At 60.1% G+C, this 18,029-nt stretch overlaps 1 protein-coding gene across 1 annotated transcript; it reads left to right on the top strand.

Moving 5' to 3' along the window:
* Positions 1–2,687: 2,687 nt before the first annotated feature.
* On the top strand, positions 2,688–7,716 carry REEP4 (receptor accessory protein 4). Its single transcript, XM_058042374.1, has 8 exons — positions 2,688–2,764; positions 4,316–4,388; positions 5,035–5,111; positions 5,214–5,334; positions 7,004–7,117; positions 7,193–7,325; positions 7,413–7,555; positions 7,648–7,716. The coding sequence occupies exons 1-8, from the start codon at positions 2,733–2,735 to the stop codon at positions 7,699–7,701; spliced, it is 747 nt and encodes a 248-aa protein (XP_057898357.1). The 5' UTR covers positions 2,688–2,732; the 3' UTR covers positions 7,702–7,716.
* Positions 7,717–18,029: the final 10,313 nt, after the last annotated feature.

Raw genomic sequence — 18,029 nt, forward strand, 5'->3', positions numbered from 1 at the left:
CAGGATGCTCTGAGGATGCGGATGGGATGGTGAGGATGATGATGGGATGCTCCAGGATGCTCTGAGGATGATGATGGGATGCTGAGGGTGATGATGGGATGCTCTGAGGATGCTGATGGGATGCTGAGGGTGATGATGAGAAGCTCCAGGAGGTTCTGAGGATGCAGATGGGATGCTGAGGATGATGATGGGAAGCTCCAAGCCCAGGGGGACAACCCAAGGATGATGATGGGAAGCTCCAGGATGCCCTGAGGATGATGATGGGATGCCCTGAGGATGATGGAAGCTCCGGGATGGATGAAGCAGTGGACAGAGGAACTCTCCAGGCCAGCAGCTCCTGCCCCTCTCCGTGCATGCCCAGCAGCTCCCCGTGCCCACGGCCCCGCTGCCAGGCAGGACCCAGCGTGCCAGCGGGGCCTCCGTGCCCACCAACCCCCCAATAAACACACTGTGCCCCCCAGCCCTGCCCGTGTCTCCTTCGGGTGGTGCCACCCACAGCTCCACCCGACATTGCACTGCCCCAGGGAGAGGGAATTCCTCGTTTTAGGGTGAACGTGGGGTTTTTCCCAGCAGAAACCTTGGCCCACCTCGGTGCCCGGCATTCTGCAGCCCCAGGGAGAGGGAGTTCCTCATTTTTGGGTGCTCCTGAACCCCACGTGTGGGTTTTTTCCACCAGAAACCTGATCCCACCTCAGTGCCTCCTCCATCCAAAATTCTGCTCCCCCAAGGAGAGGGAAATCCTCATTTTTGGGTTCTCCTGACTCTACATAGGGGTTTTTTTCCAACAGAAACCTTGGCCCACCTTGGTGCATGACATTCAGCTCCCCCAGAGAGAAGGAATTCCTCATTTTTGGGTGCACATGGGATTTTTCCAGCAGAAACCTCAGCTCACCTCAGTGCCCGCTCCATCCAACCTTCTGCTCCCCCAAGGAGAGGGAAATCATCATTTTTGGGTTCTCCTGACCCAAACATGTTTTTTTTTCCAAGAGAAACCTTGGCCCACCTTGGTGCCTGATTTCTGCAGAGCCAGGGAGAGGGAATTCCTCATTTTTAGGGTGCACTTGGTGGTTTTTTTCCAGCAGAAATCTTGGCCCACCTCAGTGCTTGCTCTATCCAACATTCTGACCCCTTAGGGAGAGGGAATTCCTCATTTTAGGGTGTTCCTGACCCCACATATGGGTTTTTTTCCAACAGAAAACCTCATCGCGCCTTCGTGCCTGTTCCATCCCACATTTTGCTCCTCCAGGGAGAGGGAAATCCTCATTTCTGGGTTCTCCGGGCCCTACACGTGGGTTTTGGGGTGTTTTTTCAGCGGAAACCTTGTCCCAGGGCGCGGGTGGGGAGCGGGAGGAGTTTCCCCAGGCAGGGGAAACTGGTTTGCCAGGGGAGCCTTTCCCCGGCTGCCAGGTGGATAAATATGCATGTGAAAAACCAGCAATTAAGAGCACAAATAAAGATCCTCTGCAGGTAACCGGGCGGCCCCGGGGCACGGATGGGTTCGGGGAGAGGGATGGGTCCGGCAGGGCATTGCCATGCAGCCCTGCCTCAGTTTCCCTGGCAGGGAAAAGCAGATTCTGGAGCACTGCAGGAGGGTTCTGGCACTTCCACAGTGGCGGCCGTGACTGGGATGGGGAATCTGGGGAGCCCTGGGTCAGTCTTGGGGCTGCAAGGCTCGGAGAGGGGATTCGAGCAGATTTTGGTTTTTTGGGAGCGTATTTCAGGGCTCCACTCTTCCAGCAGAGTGATCCTCGTTGTCCTTTAGGGCACCAAAAAAGCATCGCATCCCCTCCAGACCCCCCCAAAAAATCTTTAATATCAATCAGAGTGGCTCTGCCCTCCTTTCCTTAGTTTATTGATTTAAAAATGGTGTGTTTTAATATATAAAAATATATGTATGAGGGAATTAATTTATAAGTTTTAAGAAACATTTAATAGAGATTATATAACAATATATTGCACATTAATGTAGTGATATTCAACGTATATAGGGAATTTTAAAAAACACATTTTTAGGTATGTTTAGGATATTTATTGAAATTTAATATGTGTGTGTATATATATCAAAAAAGAAATTAATATATCAATATATCAATATATATTATATATACTAATATACCATATTTGTTACATAATCAATATATATTATATTGATATTATATAAATTATTATATGCTATATACTATATACTATATACTATATACTATATACTATATACTATATAATATATAATATATAATATATAATATATAATATATAATATATAATATATATAATATATTATATTTTTATTATGTATATAATATATAATAGAAATATATTGATGAATATATATATATATTTTATAATACATATTTCTAGTATATGTATTATATAAATATATTGATATTTAATATATTTAGGCAATTTATAACATGTTTTTATTTTATAAAGCTGTGACTCACTGCTTCACCCGTGGGTCACTTTTAAGTGGCCCTGTTGCCCTTTTAAGAGACTCTGTTGCCCTTTTAAGGGCACTGCCCTTTTAAGAAGCTCCGTTGCCCTTTTAAGAGCGGCCGGTGGGGCCCGGACCGCGCCTGCGCGGCTCGGTTGCTGCAACTTTCAACTTTTGGGATTCGCTCCCTCGGGGTTCGGGGGGAATTTGGGGGGAATTCAGGGGGATTTGGGAGCTCCTGGGGGGCGCAGCACCTCCCCTCCCGGCCGGCACCCCCCGAGCCTTCAGCCCCGGCCGCGCCATGGTGTCCTGGATCCTCAGCCGGGTGATTGAGTGAGTAGGGTCCGGGCGGTGTAACGGGAGGGGGAGGCGGGGAGGGTGGTCACGGGGATTCCCTATTCCCGTTCTCCCCATTCCCGGTCCCCCATTCCCGATACCCCATTCCCAATCCCCCATTCTCGGTCCCCCCTCCCGCTGTTCCGTTAACGGAGCTCCCCGTGCTGGGCTCGCAGCGGGGACTCCTCCGAGAGGCCCCCGGCGATGTTTGGGGGAGCGACCCCAAATTTCCCTATGGGGGTAACCAACAACACAACCCCCCCCCCAACCGTGCCACCCCCAAAATGGGTCCCTGAGCTGCTGCTGCGGCCTGGGCAGGGTGGGCACCCCAGCACCACCCAGGGGTGGGGGTCCCCTGAGGAGGCCCTGCCCCAACCGGGGGGTTCCTGCTCTGAGGGTGCCCCCATTTCCTGGAGGGGTCTCTGCCCAGAGGGTCCCTGCCCACAGAGTCGCCCCATTTTCTGGCGGGGTCTCTTGGGGTCTCCGCTCAGCGGATCCCCCCATTTCCTAGGGAGGTCCCTGCCCAGAGGGTCCCTGTTCAGATGATGCCCCCATTCCCTGGCGAGGTCTCTGTTCTGAGGGTCCCAGCCCAGAGGATCCCCCCATTTCCTGGCAGAGTTTCTGCTCTGAGGGTGCCCCCATTTCCTGATGGGGTCCCTGCCCACAGGGTGCCCCCATTTCCTGATGGGGTCCCTGCCCACAGGGTGCCCCCATTTCCTGATGGGTCCCTGCCCACAGGGTGCCCCCATTTCCTGGCGGGGTCTCTTGGGGTCTCTGCTCAGCAGATCCCCCCATTTCCTAGGGCGGTCCCTGCCCAGACGATACCCCCATTTCCTGGCAGGGTCTCTGCTCTGAGGGTCCCAACCCGCAGGGTGCCCCCATTCCCTGGTGAGGTCCCAGCCCGCAGGGTGCCCCCATTCCCTGGTGAGGTCTCTGCCCACCGGGTGCCCCCATTCCCTGGCGGGGTCTCTGCTCTGAGGGTCCCAGCCCGCAGGGTGCCCCCATTCCCTGGTGAGGTCCCAGCCCGCAGGGTGCCCCCATTTCCTGGCGGGGTCTCTGCTCTGAGGGTCCCAGCCCGCAGGGTGCCCCCATTCCCTGGTGAGGTCCCTGCCCACCGGGTGCCCCCATTCCCTGGTGAGGTGCCTGCCCACCGGGTGCCCCCATTTCCTGGCGGGGTCTCTCGGGGTCCCTGCTCTGAGGGTGCCCCCATTCCCTGGCGGGATCCCTGCCCAGAGCAGGGACACCAGGTGGGTTTTTGCGGTGCTGGCGCCTCCCTCAGCCCCAGCACCGAGCCTGGCACCGGGGACCGAGCCCGCAGGGAGCAGCCCGGGCCCTGCCCCGCCCGGACAGGTCGGGCCGGTCCCGGGGCTGTGGGAGGAACATGGCCGAGCCTCCCGGGAGCCTCCCGGGCCTCTGTCCCGGGCTCGGTTCGGCTCTGGAGGGGCTCCGGGCCGGGCTGCGGCGCCGGGCCCGCCGGCTCTGCTGGGCCGGGCTGCTGCTGCTCTACGCGGGCTGGCCGAGCTGCTTCACACCCCCCCTGCGCTACAGGCTGCTCTTCGGGATGCTCTACCCGGCCTACGCCTCCTACAAGGCTGTGAAGACGAAAAACATCCGGGAATACGTGAGTCGAGTGCTTGAGGAGCCCTTTTCCTGGGGCTCCAATCCCCTCCTTTTCCTGGGGCTCCTGTCCCCTCCTTTTCCTGGGGCTCCTGTCCCCTCCTTTTCCTTGGGGTTCCAGTCCCCTCCTTTTCCTGGGGGCTGCAGTCCCCTCTTTTCCTAGACCACAGTCCATCCCCTTGAGTGATTTGGGGCTCCAGGCCCCCCTTTTCCTGGGGCTCCAGTCTCCCTTTCCAGTCCCCAGTCCCCTTTTCTGGGGTTCAGCCCCTCCTTTTCCCAGGCTCCAGTCCCCCCCTGTTTCCCGGGCTCCAAGTCCCTCCTTTTCCCCAGACTCCAGTGTCCCATTTCCAGAGTTCAGCCACCCTTTTCCTGGGTCTCCAGTCCCCCTCTTTCCCCAGATCACAGTCCCCCTTTCTGGGGCTCCAGTCCCCCTTTCTGGGGTTCAGCCACCCTTTCTGGGGCTCCAGTCCTCCCCGCATCTTTCCAGGCTCCAGTCTCCCCTTTTCCCTGAGCTCCAGTCTCCTTTTCCCAGGCTCCAGTGCCCCTTTCTGGGGTTCAGCCCCCTTTCCCAGTCTCCAGTCCCTCTTTCCAGTCTCCAGTCCCCCTTTCTGGGGTTCAGCCCCCCTGATGTGCTCCCCGTGGCTCCCCAGGTCCGATGGATGATGTACTGGATCGTCTTCGCTCTCTTCATGACCGCAGAGACCTTCACCGACCTCCTCATCTTCTGGTGAGCCTGGGGAGGGACTCTTGTCTCTCCCAAACCCCCCCAGGTGTGTGGGGGGACCATGAGGTGCCTTTGGACCCCCCCATCTCCTGTCTTTTCTTCCAGGCTCCCCTTCTACTACGAGGTGAAGATGGCTTTTGTCATCTGGCTGCTGTCCCCATACACGCGGGGGGCCAGCCTGCTCTACCGCCGCTTCGTGCACCCCGCGCTGGCCCGCAGGGAGAAGGTAAAACCCCCAAAGTCCGGGGAGGTGAAACCCCAAAATCCGGGGAGGTAAACCCCCAAAATCCAGGGAGGTAAAACCCCCAAAATCCGGGGAGGTGAAACCCCAAAATCCAGGAAGGTAAAATCCGGGGAGGTGAGCCCCAAAATCTGGGGAGGTGAAACCCCAAAATCCAGGGAGGTAAAATCCGGGGAGGTGAAACCCCAAAATCCAGGGAGGTGAAACCCCAAAATCCAGGGAGGTAAAACCCCAAAATCTGGGTAGGTAAAACCCCAAAATCCAGGAAGGTAAAATCCGGGGAGGTAAAACCCCAAAATCCAGGAAGGTAAAATTCAGGGAGGTAAAACCCCAAAGTCCGGGGAGGTAAAACCCCAAAATCTGGGAAGGTAAAACCCCAAAATTCCGGGGTTCTGAGGGTCCCCCTGCCCGGACTGGGGGGCGTCAGCCCCTCCTCAAGTTGGGGTGGTGACAACCCGGGGATGTGGCATTGCCCCAGGTCGTGGGAGGTGACAATGCTCAGGGACATGGGCATGCCCTGGGGGTTGATAATACCTGGGAACATGGCATTGCTCTGGAGGGTGACAGTGCCCTGGGAGGTGCCAGTGCTCAGGGACATGGCATTGCCCTGGGAGGTGCCAATGCTTGGAGAATGCCCCAGATCATGGCATTGCCCTGGGGGGTGACAATGCCCTGGGACATGGGGATGCACTGGGAGTGACACTTCCCTGGGAGTGACAGTGCCCTGGAAGGTGACAATGCTCAGGGAATGCCCCAGGACATGGCATTGCCCTGGCAGGTGACAGTGCCCTGGGACATTGCAATGCTGTGGAAGGTGACGATGCCCAGGGACATGGCATTGCCCTGGCAGGTGACACTTGCAATGCCCCAGGATGGTGATGGTGCCCCAGGTTGTTATGAAGTCCTGGGAGATGACAATACCCAGGGACATGGTGTTACCTTGGGAGGGGACAGTGCCCTGGGACATGGGCATGCACTGGGGGGTGACAATGCAAAGGGAACTCAGGGAATGCCCCAGGTGATGGCATTGCCCTTGGAGGTGACAATGCTCAGGGAATGCCCCAGGTCATGGAAGGTGACAGTGCCCCGGGACATGGGGATGCTATGTGGGGGTGACAGTGCCCAGGAAGTCACCATGCCCAGGGAGGTGACGATGCCCAGGGACATGGCATTGCCCTGGCAGGTGACACTTGCAATGCCCCAGGATGGTGATGGTGCCCCAGGTTGTTATGATGTCCTGGGAGATGACAATACCCAGGGACATGGCATTACCCTGGGAGGGGACAGTGCCCTGGGACATGGGCATGCACTGGGGGGTGACAATGCAAAGGGAACTCAGGGAATGCCCCAGGTGATGGCATTGCCCTTGGAGGTGACAATGCTCAGGGAATGCCCCAGGTGATGGCATTGCCCTTGGAGGTGACAGTGCTCAGGGAATGCCGCAGGTAATGGGAGATGACAATGCTCAGGGACATGGGGATGCATGTGGGAGTGACAGTGCCCAGGGACATGGCATCGCCCTGGGAGGTGACAGTGCCCTAGGAAGTCACCATGCCCAGGGAGGTGACGATGCCCAGGGTCCCAGCCATGCCCCAGAGGTGACCCTGCCCAGGCCAGCCCCTGCCCTGCCATCACGTCCCCGTTTGTCCCTCAGGACATCGACGCGTTCCTGGTGCGCGCCCGCGAGCGCAGCTACGAGACCGCGCTGAGCTTCGGCAAGAGGGGCCTCAACCTGGCGGCCACTGCCGCTGTCCAGGCAGCCACCAAGGTACCCAGCAGGGTGACAGAGGAGGGTGACACTCCCTGGGATGGGGACTGACTGTCCTCTCCTGTCCCCGTGCAGAGCCAGGGCGCGCTGACCGGGCGGCTCCGCAGCTTCAGCATGCACGACCTGCGCTCCCTGACCGAGCAGGCCCCCGTGCACTTGCAGGACCCGCTGTACCTGGAGGAGCAGGAGGGCCTCCAGCAGCCCCTGGGTGAGCAGCTGGGTGGTCACAGAGAGGGGGGACCCAGCAAAGCCCACGGTGGCCGTGCTGGAGGTGGCACGTCCCCTCTGTCGCCAGGGCTCCGCTACGAGAGCGAGTCGGACGAGGAGGAGCTGTGGTCGGACTCGCAGGTGTCCCCCTCGGCGTCCCCACGCCGGGATGCCAGACCCCTGTCCCGCTGGCAGAGCCTGAGAAACCTGAGGAAGAACCCAGAAAAAGAGGTGACCTGGGAGGGGGACACACACTGGGGGCTGTGGGGCTGTGTCAGGGTGTCCTGACCTTGTCCCTGTCCCTTTTCCCTTTCCCTGCCCAGGCCTCCTGCCGCCTCCTGCGCAGCCGGACCAGGAGGAGAGAGCAGGAGAGCTGAGAATGCCAGGAAACTCTGCCAGGAGGCTGGACAGGAATTTGCTGCTGCGGCATCAGGAGGGACCTGTGGCTCTTGGCATCCCCTGGGGAGGCTCCTTGTGTCCCCAGGGTGGCTCCTTGCACCCCTGGGGAGGCTCCTGGTGTCCCCAGGGTGGCTCCTTGCACCCCTGGGGTGGCTCCTTGTGTCCCTGGGGTGGCTCTTGGCATCCCCTGGGGAGGCTCCTTGTGTCCCCAGGGTGGCTCCTGCACCCCTGGGGAGGCTCCTTGTGTCCCCAGGGAGGCTCCTTGTGTCCCCAGGGTGGCTCCTTGCACGCCTGGGGAGGCTCCTTGCACCCCTGGGATCCTCCCAGTGTAAATCCCTTCCACGTGGCCCCTGGAGAAGGGGGAGCAGCTCACCCCCAGCCCCCCCAGCTCAGCGCTGGCGCCTCCCCTGTGGGGTCTGGTCCCTCCTTTTCCCCCATGCCATGAACACTACAGGCTCCCCCCGTCTCCTGCTGCCACGGTGCCTTGTTCACAACATTCCTGTTGCCCTGGGAGCCAGCAGTGCATGTGCCTTGTCCCTCTGAAGCCAAAGCCACAGGCCCTGCCTGGGCCCCCCACCAGACACAGACTGACACCCCCATACTTGAGCCCAGAGCGCTGGGCAGCACACAGCTTTTAACATTCCCCTCTCCCAAAAAGAGGGTTTTGTACCTGGAGAAATAAATGTTTGTTTCAGACTTTGGGAGGCAGGAGTTGTCCCAAGTGCTGTCCCCTCCCACAGAAGCTTCCTGAGATTGGTTTTTCTCTTGGAGGAAGCTCTGGAATCCACCTGGGACTCCTCCAGAGCTTCTCCCAGAGTGTTTCCATCATTGTTCCAGGATCCCAGGTACAGTCCCAGACTCTTCCAGGAACGTTTCTTGAGATTTTTTCCTTTGGAGGAAGCTGTACCCTCGGGGATCCATCCAAGCATCTCCCAGAGCCTTTCCCCCACATTTCAGGTTCCAGAATCCCCCATAGCACTCACCAATTCCTCCAAGAAAGTTTCCTGAGATTTTTTTCCTTTGGAGGAAGCTCAGGGATCCATCCAAGACTCCCTCCAGGCATCTCCCCAAGCTTTTTCCCCACATTTCAGGTTCCAGAATCCCCCATAGCACTCACCAATTCCTCCAAGAAAGTTTCCTGAGATTTTTTCCTTTGGAGGAAGCTCAGGGATCCATCCAAGACTCCCTCCAGGCATCTCCCAGAGCCTTTCCTCCACACTTCATGTTCCAGAATCCCTAATAGTACCCCCATCTCCAAGTAAACTTCCTGAGATTTCTTCCTTAGGAGGAAGCTGTGCCCTCAGGGATCCATCCAGAATCCCTCCAGGTATCTCCCAGAGCCTTTCCTCCACATTTCAGCTTCCAGAATCCCTGATAGCATCCCCTGACTCCTCCAGAGAAGCTTCCTGAGATTTTTTTTTTCCTTTGGAGGAAACTGCACCCTCAGGGATTCTCCAGGCATCTCCCAGAGCCTTTCCCCCCCACTTCAGGTTCCAGAATCCCTAATAGTACCCCCCATCTCCAAGGAAACTTGCTGAGATTTTTTCCTTTGGGGGAATCTGTACCTTCAGGGGTTCTCCAGGCATCTCCCGGAGCCTTTCCCCAACATTTCAGGTTCCAGAATCCCCCATAGCACCCACCAACTCCTCCAGAGAACTTTCCTGAGATTTTTTCCTTTGGAGGAAGCTGTGCCCTCAGGGATCCATCCAAGACTCCCTCCAGAGCCTTTCCCCACATTTCAGGATCCAGAAGCATCCCCCAACTCCTCCAGGGAAGCTTCCCGAGACCATTTCCTCATTTGGAAGCAGCTCCATCCTTGGGACTCCCACCCCACGCTCCTCACGGGCATCTCCCGTGTCCCTTTTGTGTCCCTTTGGTGACATTCCCCGATTCCCGGCGCTCCTGCAGTAGCCGCGTCCCCCACGGCGTGGCAGCAGCACCCGGGACACCCAGACTGTCCCGGATTGTCCCCTGTCCCATCCCTGTCCCATCCCCAGCCGGGAGGGTGGCACAAGGTGACTCTGTGCCCGTCCCGCTGTGCCCCCGCTGGCTGGCATCAATCCCCTCGCTCCCAATCCCGCCTGCCCTCACTCACCTCGGGGCCAGCTCTATTTTGTATTTTTAGCCCTTGGCTGCCGCCCCGATTTCGGGGCTCTCCCAGGGCTCTGCGGGGCAGCCCGGGCCGGGCAGAGGTGTTGGAGCAGCTTAGGTGGAGGTGGCTGGATTAGCCCTGTGCAACGAGACGATTACCGAGAGCAGCCGAGGGAGGAAGGCTGGGTGGGGACAGCGAGGGCCAGGGGCTGCCTCTAATCCCCTAAAGCCGCTTAGGGAGCGCGGTTCCTCCAAGGATACGACTGGGGCCACCCCGGGGTCAAACGGGGGGTTCGTGTATGTTTGGGGGCCTCCGAGTGGGGTCACGGCAGCGTTGGAACCTCGGTGTTGCATCCGTGGGGTGTGTGGGGGGGGGGTTCCCGGCTTGGGGAAACTGAGGCACGGCACCAGCGCCGTGCGGGGAAGGTATTACAGCGACTTGTGTGGGTCGCTGCTGGTGAGAGAGAGAGATGGTGAATTTTGTTTTTTGAATCAGAAGGCTGAATTTATGATATATTCTATAGAATACATTATAACTATGCGAGATAGAATATAGAGGGAGGTTTGCAGAGCTGCTAAGCTAAGCTAGGACTCGATAGAAAGAATCTACAACAAAGTTGTGCTCAAGGACTCGGTCTCTGGCTTTGCACTTTGTGATTGGCCCTTAATTGTAAACAATAAGCATGAGCTAATTAAGAAAGCCCTGTTACATTCTACAGTATCTGATAATAATTGTTTGCCTTGTCTTTTGAGGCTTCTACTCTCTAGAAGACGCAGAAATCTTAAAGAGAGGATTTCTGTGAAGGGAAGGGAAGGGACAGGAAGGGACAGCGAGTTTTGGTGTCCTGCTTTGTTAACCCCGCGGGGGCTGAAACCCAAGGAGGGCACAGGGACAGGGACAGGAGGAGGGCAGGGTGGCACTGCCCGTCCCCGCGGGGCTCGGCAGCTGCGGCGGTGCCAGCGCTGATGGCAGCTGTGTCAGCGCACGGGCCGGTGCCAGGCTGCCTCAGCAGAGCCCTAATCCCCCGCGGCTCGCCTGGCACCGCCCCAGCGCAGCGCTTTAAGCGCCCTGACCCGAGCTCGCCCGCTGCCACCGTGCCCTCCGGGGAGGGGCTGAGCCCGGCTGGCACCGATGTGGGCACCCCCTGTGCCAACCTGTGCCAACCCCAAAGCCCTGGGGCAAGGTTTGGGTGGCTGGAGTGGGGGACAGCGGGGCTGGGGGGTGTAGGAGGTGACACAACCGAGGAGGTGACACAACCGAGGGGGCTCTGCTGAGGTGAGACCCCACCTGCAGCTCGGGGGTCCCCAATATCAGAGTGGAGCTGCTGGAGCCAGCCCAGAGGAGACCACGGAGCTGCTCCAGAGCTGGAGCCGGGTTAGGAGAGCTGGGGGTGCTCACCTGGAGAGGAGAAGTTCCAGGGACACCCCAGAGGGGCTGGGGACACGGCAGGGAGGGCCAGGCCACAGGGAATGGCTCCCTGCCTGCATCCCTGCAGCTGGCAGGGCACCCGGTGACGCACGGCTGCTCTGTGCCAGCTGACAGGGACACGGCTGATGCTGTGCCAACCCTGGGCCGCGGTTCCTGCAGGGCTGGGGGCGCCAGGGCTGGGCACTGCGGGGGTGCCACCCACTCACCCAGCCCTGTTCTCTCTCAGGCTCAGGGAAATGTGGGGTTATTGCTCCTGAGTGGGATTTACCAACCTGGGGAGCTGCTGGGTGCTTGGGGTGCCACCCCTGAGAGCAGCCTGAGCCCCCCAAACCCACCCTGGTGACACCGAGCGACACCAGGCTCCTGCCACCCCCCTCCTTCCCTCCCCATGCCCGGCTCATTTCCACCCCTTTTCTCTGCGATTCTCCTGCCATCCCCGCGCTGCCCTTCTCCCCCCAGCCCGGCTGTGGGGGTGGCACCCCCCGGTGCCCACGGGGCTCCCCCCACGCTGTCCCCTGCCGGTGGCCGCGCTCTGAGTCAGCTGCTGGGGCCGCAGCCATGTGAGGCCGCGCACACATGGCTCCCCGCGCGGCTCCGCGCTGTATTTTTAGCAGACGGTATCAAAAGCATAATTATGTCTGTTGTTTTAAACGCAGCCTCTTTTCTGGCAGCCCCGGGAGCTCTCAGCTGCCTCCCGCCGCAGAGGGCAGCGAGGGCGGGCTGAGGAGAAGCGGGGGGGGGGTGATGAGACCCCCATCCATCCATCCATCCATCCATCCATCCATCCATCCATCCATCCATCCATCCATCCATCCATCCATCCATCCCTCCCCAGGTCAAACCTCCCCACTCATTCTGGGGATTCTGGGGGGGGTCCCCACTGCGCCCCCACACCGCGTCTACAGCGCGCTCATGCCCCCCCCCCCCCCCAGGCTGCCGGTGAGGATGAGGAGGAGGAGGAGGATGATGGCGAGGAAGAGGCTGACGGGTGGGAAGCGCGGCGGTGGCGGGAGGGGTCGGGAAAAGGGCGTTCGAGGTGACGGGAGTGTGGGAGGACACGGCTGAAGGAGCGCGGCTGCTGCTGCTGCTGCTGCTGCTGCTGCATCCCCCCCTCCTCCCCGCCGCCGCCTGTCCCCCCGGGGACGCGTCTGTCCCCAGCCAGCCCGCGCTGGCACCGAGCGCCGCTCCGGCTCCGTGTCCCCGCCGTGACACCGCGGGGCTGAGCAGTTTTTGGGGGGCTGCAACCCCCAGGGCGAGCTGGGCACCCCAGGCGGAGCGGGGAAACTGAGGCACGGCATTTCCAACTGAGCCAGCGCTCCGTCCCGTGTCACCGCCAGCTGGAGCACCGTGGGGACGCCCGGGCACTGCCAGGTAGGTGCTGCCAGGCCCGCCGGGGTGGCACAGCAGGCTGCCCGCGTCCCTGGCTGCCGCGCTAAGCCCTTGGCCCCGGGGTGAGCTTTTAATGGCATCAAGGTATTTGAAGCGGGTTCCTGGCGCTGGGTAAACAGGAGCGCCGGGCACGTGGAGGGGGGCACGGCGTGGCACAGACCGGGCACGGTGCCCGTGAGAGGTGGGAAGGAGGGATGCGGGGACGGCAGCACCGGGCAGCATCGCCCATCACCCCCGGGCTGGCACAGCGGCGTGGGGGGCACCCCTGGCACAGGTGGGTTTGGCTGCCGCATCCCGCCGTGCCCTCTGACGCCGCTTCTCGCTCCGTCCGTCTCAAGCTTTGCCTTGAGGGCGTGCGGAACCGGGGCCGAACCGGGCCGAGCCGGGCGCGTTGCGGGTGCCGAGAGCGGCCCCAGCCCGGGGCCAGCGGCTCGTCCGCAGCGAGCTGCGGGATCAGCGCTGCTTACTCACCTCCCCGGGGAAAAGCGGCAGATTAGCGCCGGCAGAAGTGTCCGACCCTGCGGCGGCGGGGCCGCTGGGGCTGCCCGGCACCGGCACCGGCACCGGGGAGGTGCCCGGGCCCCGGCGAACCGGCAGCCGGGGCTGGAGGGGAGCGCGGGCTGCCAGAGCAGTTGGGCTGTGGCCCTAATTCCCAGAAAGCTGCTCGTGTGGGAGTGAGTGTCCTCCCGTGCCCTCCGCTCCGCCGCAGCCTCCAGACTCCTGAAGGTTTGACGTGGTTTTTTTTTTTTTTTTTCTTTTCTTTTTTTCTTTTTTTTTTTTTTTTTTCTTTGATTTTTTTTTTAATTTAAGCGCCGGGCGCAGATTAACAAAAGCTCTGCCCGGTGCTGGGCACGGGGTGGGATCGCGGCTGCTTCCTCTGCCTGCGCCCTCAGCTTCCTCACCTGCGCTGCAGGCAGGTAGGTGCGTGCCGGGCTCCGTGCCGGGCTGCGAGGAGGAGGAGGAGGAAGGAGGAGGAGGAGGAAGAGGAAGGGTTGAGGTTCTGTGTGCGCACTCCGGGCAAGCCGGAGCGGGGATCCATTTTGCATGAGGAAAAAGCTGGAGTTTGGGTTCTTCCCCGGTGGATTTTTGGGTTCTCCCCCGGTGGATTTTGAGTTCTCCCCTGGTGGATTTTGGGTTCTTCCACTGTGAATTTTGGGTTCTTCCTCGGTGGATTTTGGGTTCTCCCCCCGTGGATTTTTGGGTTCTCCCCTGGTGGATTTTGAGCTCTCCCCTGGTGGATTTTTGGGTTCTCCCCTGGTGGATTTTTGGGTTCTTCCTGGTGGATTTGGGGTTCTCCCCTGGTGGATTTTGGATTCTTCCCTGGTGGAGTTTGGATTCTTCCCGATGGATTTGGGGTTCTTCCCCCGTGGATTTTTGGGTTCTCCCCCGGTGGATTTTTGGGTTCTCCCTCGGTGGATTTTGGGTTCCTCCTGGGGCAGAGGCAGTGTGTGGGGCTGGGGGTGCCCTGGTCCCTGCTCCAGGCTGGCACTGTGGGCACCGGGCTGGGGCTGGCAGGACCCTGCTGGGACATCAGCAGAGGGGTTTGGGGGACCAGGACCCTCATCTATCCCTGCCCCGGTGCTGGATCATTCTGGGGATCCCTTGTCCCTCACAGATCCCCCATGGGGACACCGTGGGGACAGTGTCCCTCTGCCCCATGATCCCAGGGGACACCGTGGGGACAGTGTCCCTCTGCCTTGCGTCCCCACAGGGTCCCCCATGATTCCAGGGGACACCGTGGGGACAGTGTCCCTGTGCCCCACATCCTCACGGTGTCCTCTGGGATCATGGGGGACACTGTGGGGACAATGTCCCTCGGCCCCATGATCCCAGGGGACACTGTGGGGACAATGTCCCTGTGCCCCACATCCCCACAGTGTCCCCCATTATCCCAGGGGCTGCCAGGGGAACGTGTCCCTCTGCTCTGCGTCCCCACAGCATCCCCCATGATCTCAGGGACACCATGGGGATAATGTCCCTCTGCCCCATGATCCTAGGGGACACCGTGGGGACAATGTCCCTCTGCCCCATGTCCCCACAGTGTCCCCCCATTATCCCAGGGACTGCCATGGGGACCGTGTCCCTCTACTCTACGTCCCCACAGTGTCCCCCATGATCCCAGGGGACACCGTGGGGACAGTGTCCCTCTGTCCCACATCTCCATAGCGTCCCCCATGATCTCAGGGGACACCGTGGGGACAATGTCCCTCTGTCCCATGATCCCAGGGGACACCGTGGGGACAGTGTCCCTGTGCCCCACGTCCCCACAGCGTCCCCCCGCTGCCGGAGCGGGGCAGGGATGCCGAGCTCTCTCCTCCGGCAGTTTCCGGCCTCCTGCTGGCCGCCTCTCAGCTCCTGGCTGTTGCCGTCCCTCTGTTTGGGGATAAAACCAAAGGTTTTGGAGCTCTGTGCCAAGCCACAAAGGCAGAACCCCCTCGGGGGTTTACTCCCAGCTGGCAGAGCTCAAACCCAGCCTGGACCCCCCCCGCTTCACCCTGGGGACCCTCTGGGGGTCCTGCTGGGACAGCAGGGAGTGGAGGGACCCTGCAGGGGCTGTGAGAGCAGGCAGGGGATGGGGATGCGGTGCCGGAGCTCCATCAGAGCTTCACACAGCGTGACCGCCCCGTGGGGACCGCAGCGGCCGCGGGGAGGCTCCACCAGGGCTCGTTGGCAGCGCGGCGTGGGGAGGGGACGGTGCCCAGGGATGCTGCCCCAGTGCATGGTGGGAAATTCCCTGCTGTCCCTCCATCCTTCCCTTGCTGTCCCTGCATCGTCCATCCCACTGCTGTCCCCCCATCGTCCATTCTCCTGCTGTCCCTGCATCGTCCCCATGCTGTCCCTCCATTGTCCCCATGCTGTCCCTGCATCGTCCATCCCACTGCTGTCCCCCCATCGTCCATCCTCCTGCTGTCCCTCCATCGTCCCCCTGCTGTCCCTCCATCCTTCCCCTGCTGTCCCTCCATGGTCCCCCTGCTGTCCCTCCATCGTCCATCCCCTGCTGTCCCTGCATCGTCCATCCCCCTGCTGTCCCTCCATCGTCCCCTGTTTTCCCTCCATGGTCCCCCTGCTCCCCGCTCCTCACCCCATCCACCCTGCTGGCATTTCCAGCCCGGTGCGTCCGTCCCTGTCCCCTCCTGTCCCCTCCTGTCCCCTCCTGTCCCCTCCTGGGGACATTCCCAGGGCACCCCCAGTTAGCAGAGCCTTCCCCGGGCTCCCTCCCTATTCCCGCGCCTGAGTGGGTCGCAGCTGGTGAGAGAAAGACGGTGAATCTTGTTTCTTGATCAGAAGGCTGATTTATTAAGATATTATATATAATACATTATTACTATACTAATAGAATATAGAGAGAGGTTTGCAGAGCAGCTAGGCTAGAAAAGAAGAGATAGAAAAGAATCTACAACAAAGTTGTGGCCAAGGACTCAGTCCCCTAGCTTGCACTGGTGATTGGCCCCTAATTATAAACATAGGAAATGAGCCAATCAAGGTGTCCCTGTTGCATTCCCCAGCAGCTGATAATAATTGTTTACCTTGTCTTCTGAAGCCTCTGGCCTCCCGAAGACACAGAAATCCGAAAGAAAGGATTTCTGTGGAGAAATGTCTGCGACACTATTGGAAAAACGGCTCCCAGTATTCCCAGTTAGATTGTGTCTGGGCCAGTCTGACCCTCGCTGCCGGGCCAAAGGCAGCAACTGCGGTGTATCACCCCAGAGATACCTTGGCTTGCTGGAGATTGCAGCTGGGCACTGAACAAGTCCAGGCTTGTTAGGAACCCCGTTTACCTCAGGAGGAATGGCTTCAGGCGATGGTGAAGAGAAAAAGGAGAGGATTCTGCTGGAGGGTTTAATGTCCAGAGGTTTATTCCATGGTTACAGAGGTCTGAACGTGAGCAACTGCTCCAACAGAACCCGACCGCATGGTCTGATCACCTTTTAAGCTCAGGGACAGGGGAGGGGAGGTCCAGGTGAGCCACCAACCAGGTGAGAGGGGCAGGGTCTCAGGGGAAGATGACACCCAGACAGGCCAATGACCTCTGGGCACAGGGGCATCCTTTGAACTTGACCAAGCACACGAGGCCTTGCTGGAATGTTCAGCCTGATTGACAGGACTCACTCAGCATGGGGGCGAGGGGGAAGGGAGAGAGGTACAGGCACACCTGGGGGAGTGACCTGGAAGGCCAAAATGGGACATTACAGCACACCACAACACGACAGCTCCCGCTGCCAGCTCGGTGCCAGCCCTTCCGGATCCATCATTCCCGAGCGAGGGAGGGAGGCAGAGGGAAGAGTTCGTCTTTCAGCACCTTCTCATCGCAGCAGGCGCGGGCTCTCCCTCGCCCCGAGCTCTGTCTGGGTCCCCTCCCTGTTCCCTGGCACCCACTGGGTGCAGCCAGCAGCGCCCCAAAAACCCCCCTGGGCGAGCAAGGTTGGGGGGTCCCGCTGTGCCCAGCCATGGGATGGCACAACCTGGCACCGGCCCAGCAAGGGTTAACCCCCACTCTGCCAGTTGCCAGCGGGAGCAAAGCGCTGAGCTGGAGCTGCCCTGGCACTGCCGGGCTCCGGAGAGCCCTCAGCCCTTCTGCCGTGCCCCCCGAGCCAGCCGTGCCCAGGTTTATGTAAGGCTGGCATGGCCTGGGCACACGTGGGTTACATAAACCCTGGCAGCGGTGCCAGCCCCCCCCGGGAGCCCGGGAACGGGGGGTTCCACTGGGAGACCCCCAAGGTTGTGCTCCACAGTGGGTGGGGTGGGGTCGGGGGTCCTCGTGCTGGGGGTCCTGGGGCTTGGGGACAGTGGGGGGGCACCCACAAGGTGCCAGGTTGGGCTGGCGGCATGCAGGGCATGGCTGGCACGGTGTGAGCCTGGTGGGCATTGGTGGGATCTGTGAGATCCTGGTGGGAATTGGTGGCGTGGATATGATCTTGGTGGGTATGGGTGGGGTCTGTGTCACCCTGATGGGCACAGCCGGGATGAGTGTGATCCTGGTGGGCACAGCTGGCATGGATGTGATCCTGGTGGGCACAGGTGGGGTCTGTGAGATCCTGGTGGGCATTGGTGTGCTCTGTGTGGCCCTGGTGGGCACAGCTGGCATGGGTGTGATCCTGGTGGGCACAGGCGGGATCTATGTGACCCTGGTGGGCATTGGAGGGATCTGTGTGACCCTGGTGGGCACAGCTGGTATGGATGTGATCCTGGTGGGCACAGGCAGGGTCTGTGTGATCCTGGTGGGCACAGGCGGGGTCTGTGTGACCCTGGTGGTCATTGGTGGCATCTAGGTGACCCTGGTGGGCACAGCTGGCATGGGTATGACTCTAATGGGCTGCAGGGCAGGGACGAGAGTCCCAGGCACTCCCTCCCCATGCCTGGTGAGGGTGCCACTGCCAGCTTGCTGTCACAGCACCC

The sequence above is a fragment of the Melospiza georgiana genome, chromosome 31 (assembly GCF_028018845.1).
Source record: "Melospiza georgiana isolate bMelGeo1 chromosome 31, bMelGeo1.pri, whole genome shotgun sequence".
Taxonomy (NCBI): domain Eukaryota; kingdom Metazoa; phylum Chordata; class Aves; order Passeriformes; family Passerellidae; genus Melospiza; species Melospiza georgiana.

Excerpts from the sequence above, each read along its gene's own strand:
- REEP4 (XM_058042374.1), top strand. The coding sequence starts at position 2,733 with ATGGTGTCCTGGATCCTCAGCCGGGTGATTGA. Across the intron at positions 5,335-7,003 it reads CGCTGGCCCGCAGGGAGAAG|GACATCGACGCGTTCCTGGT; the intron begins GTAAAACCCCCA and ends TTTGTCCCTCAG. Across the intron at positions 7,118-7,192 it reads CTGTCCAGGCAGCCACCAAG|AGCCAGGGCGCGCTGACCGG; the intron begins GTACCCAGCAGG and ends GTCCCCGTGCAG.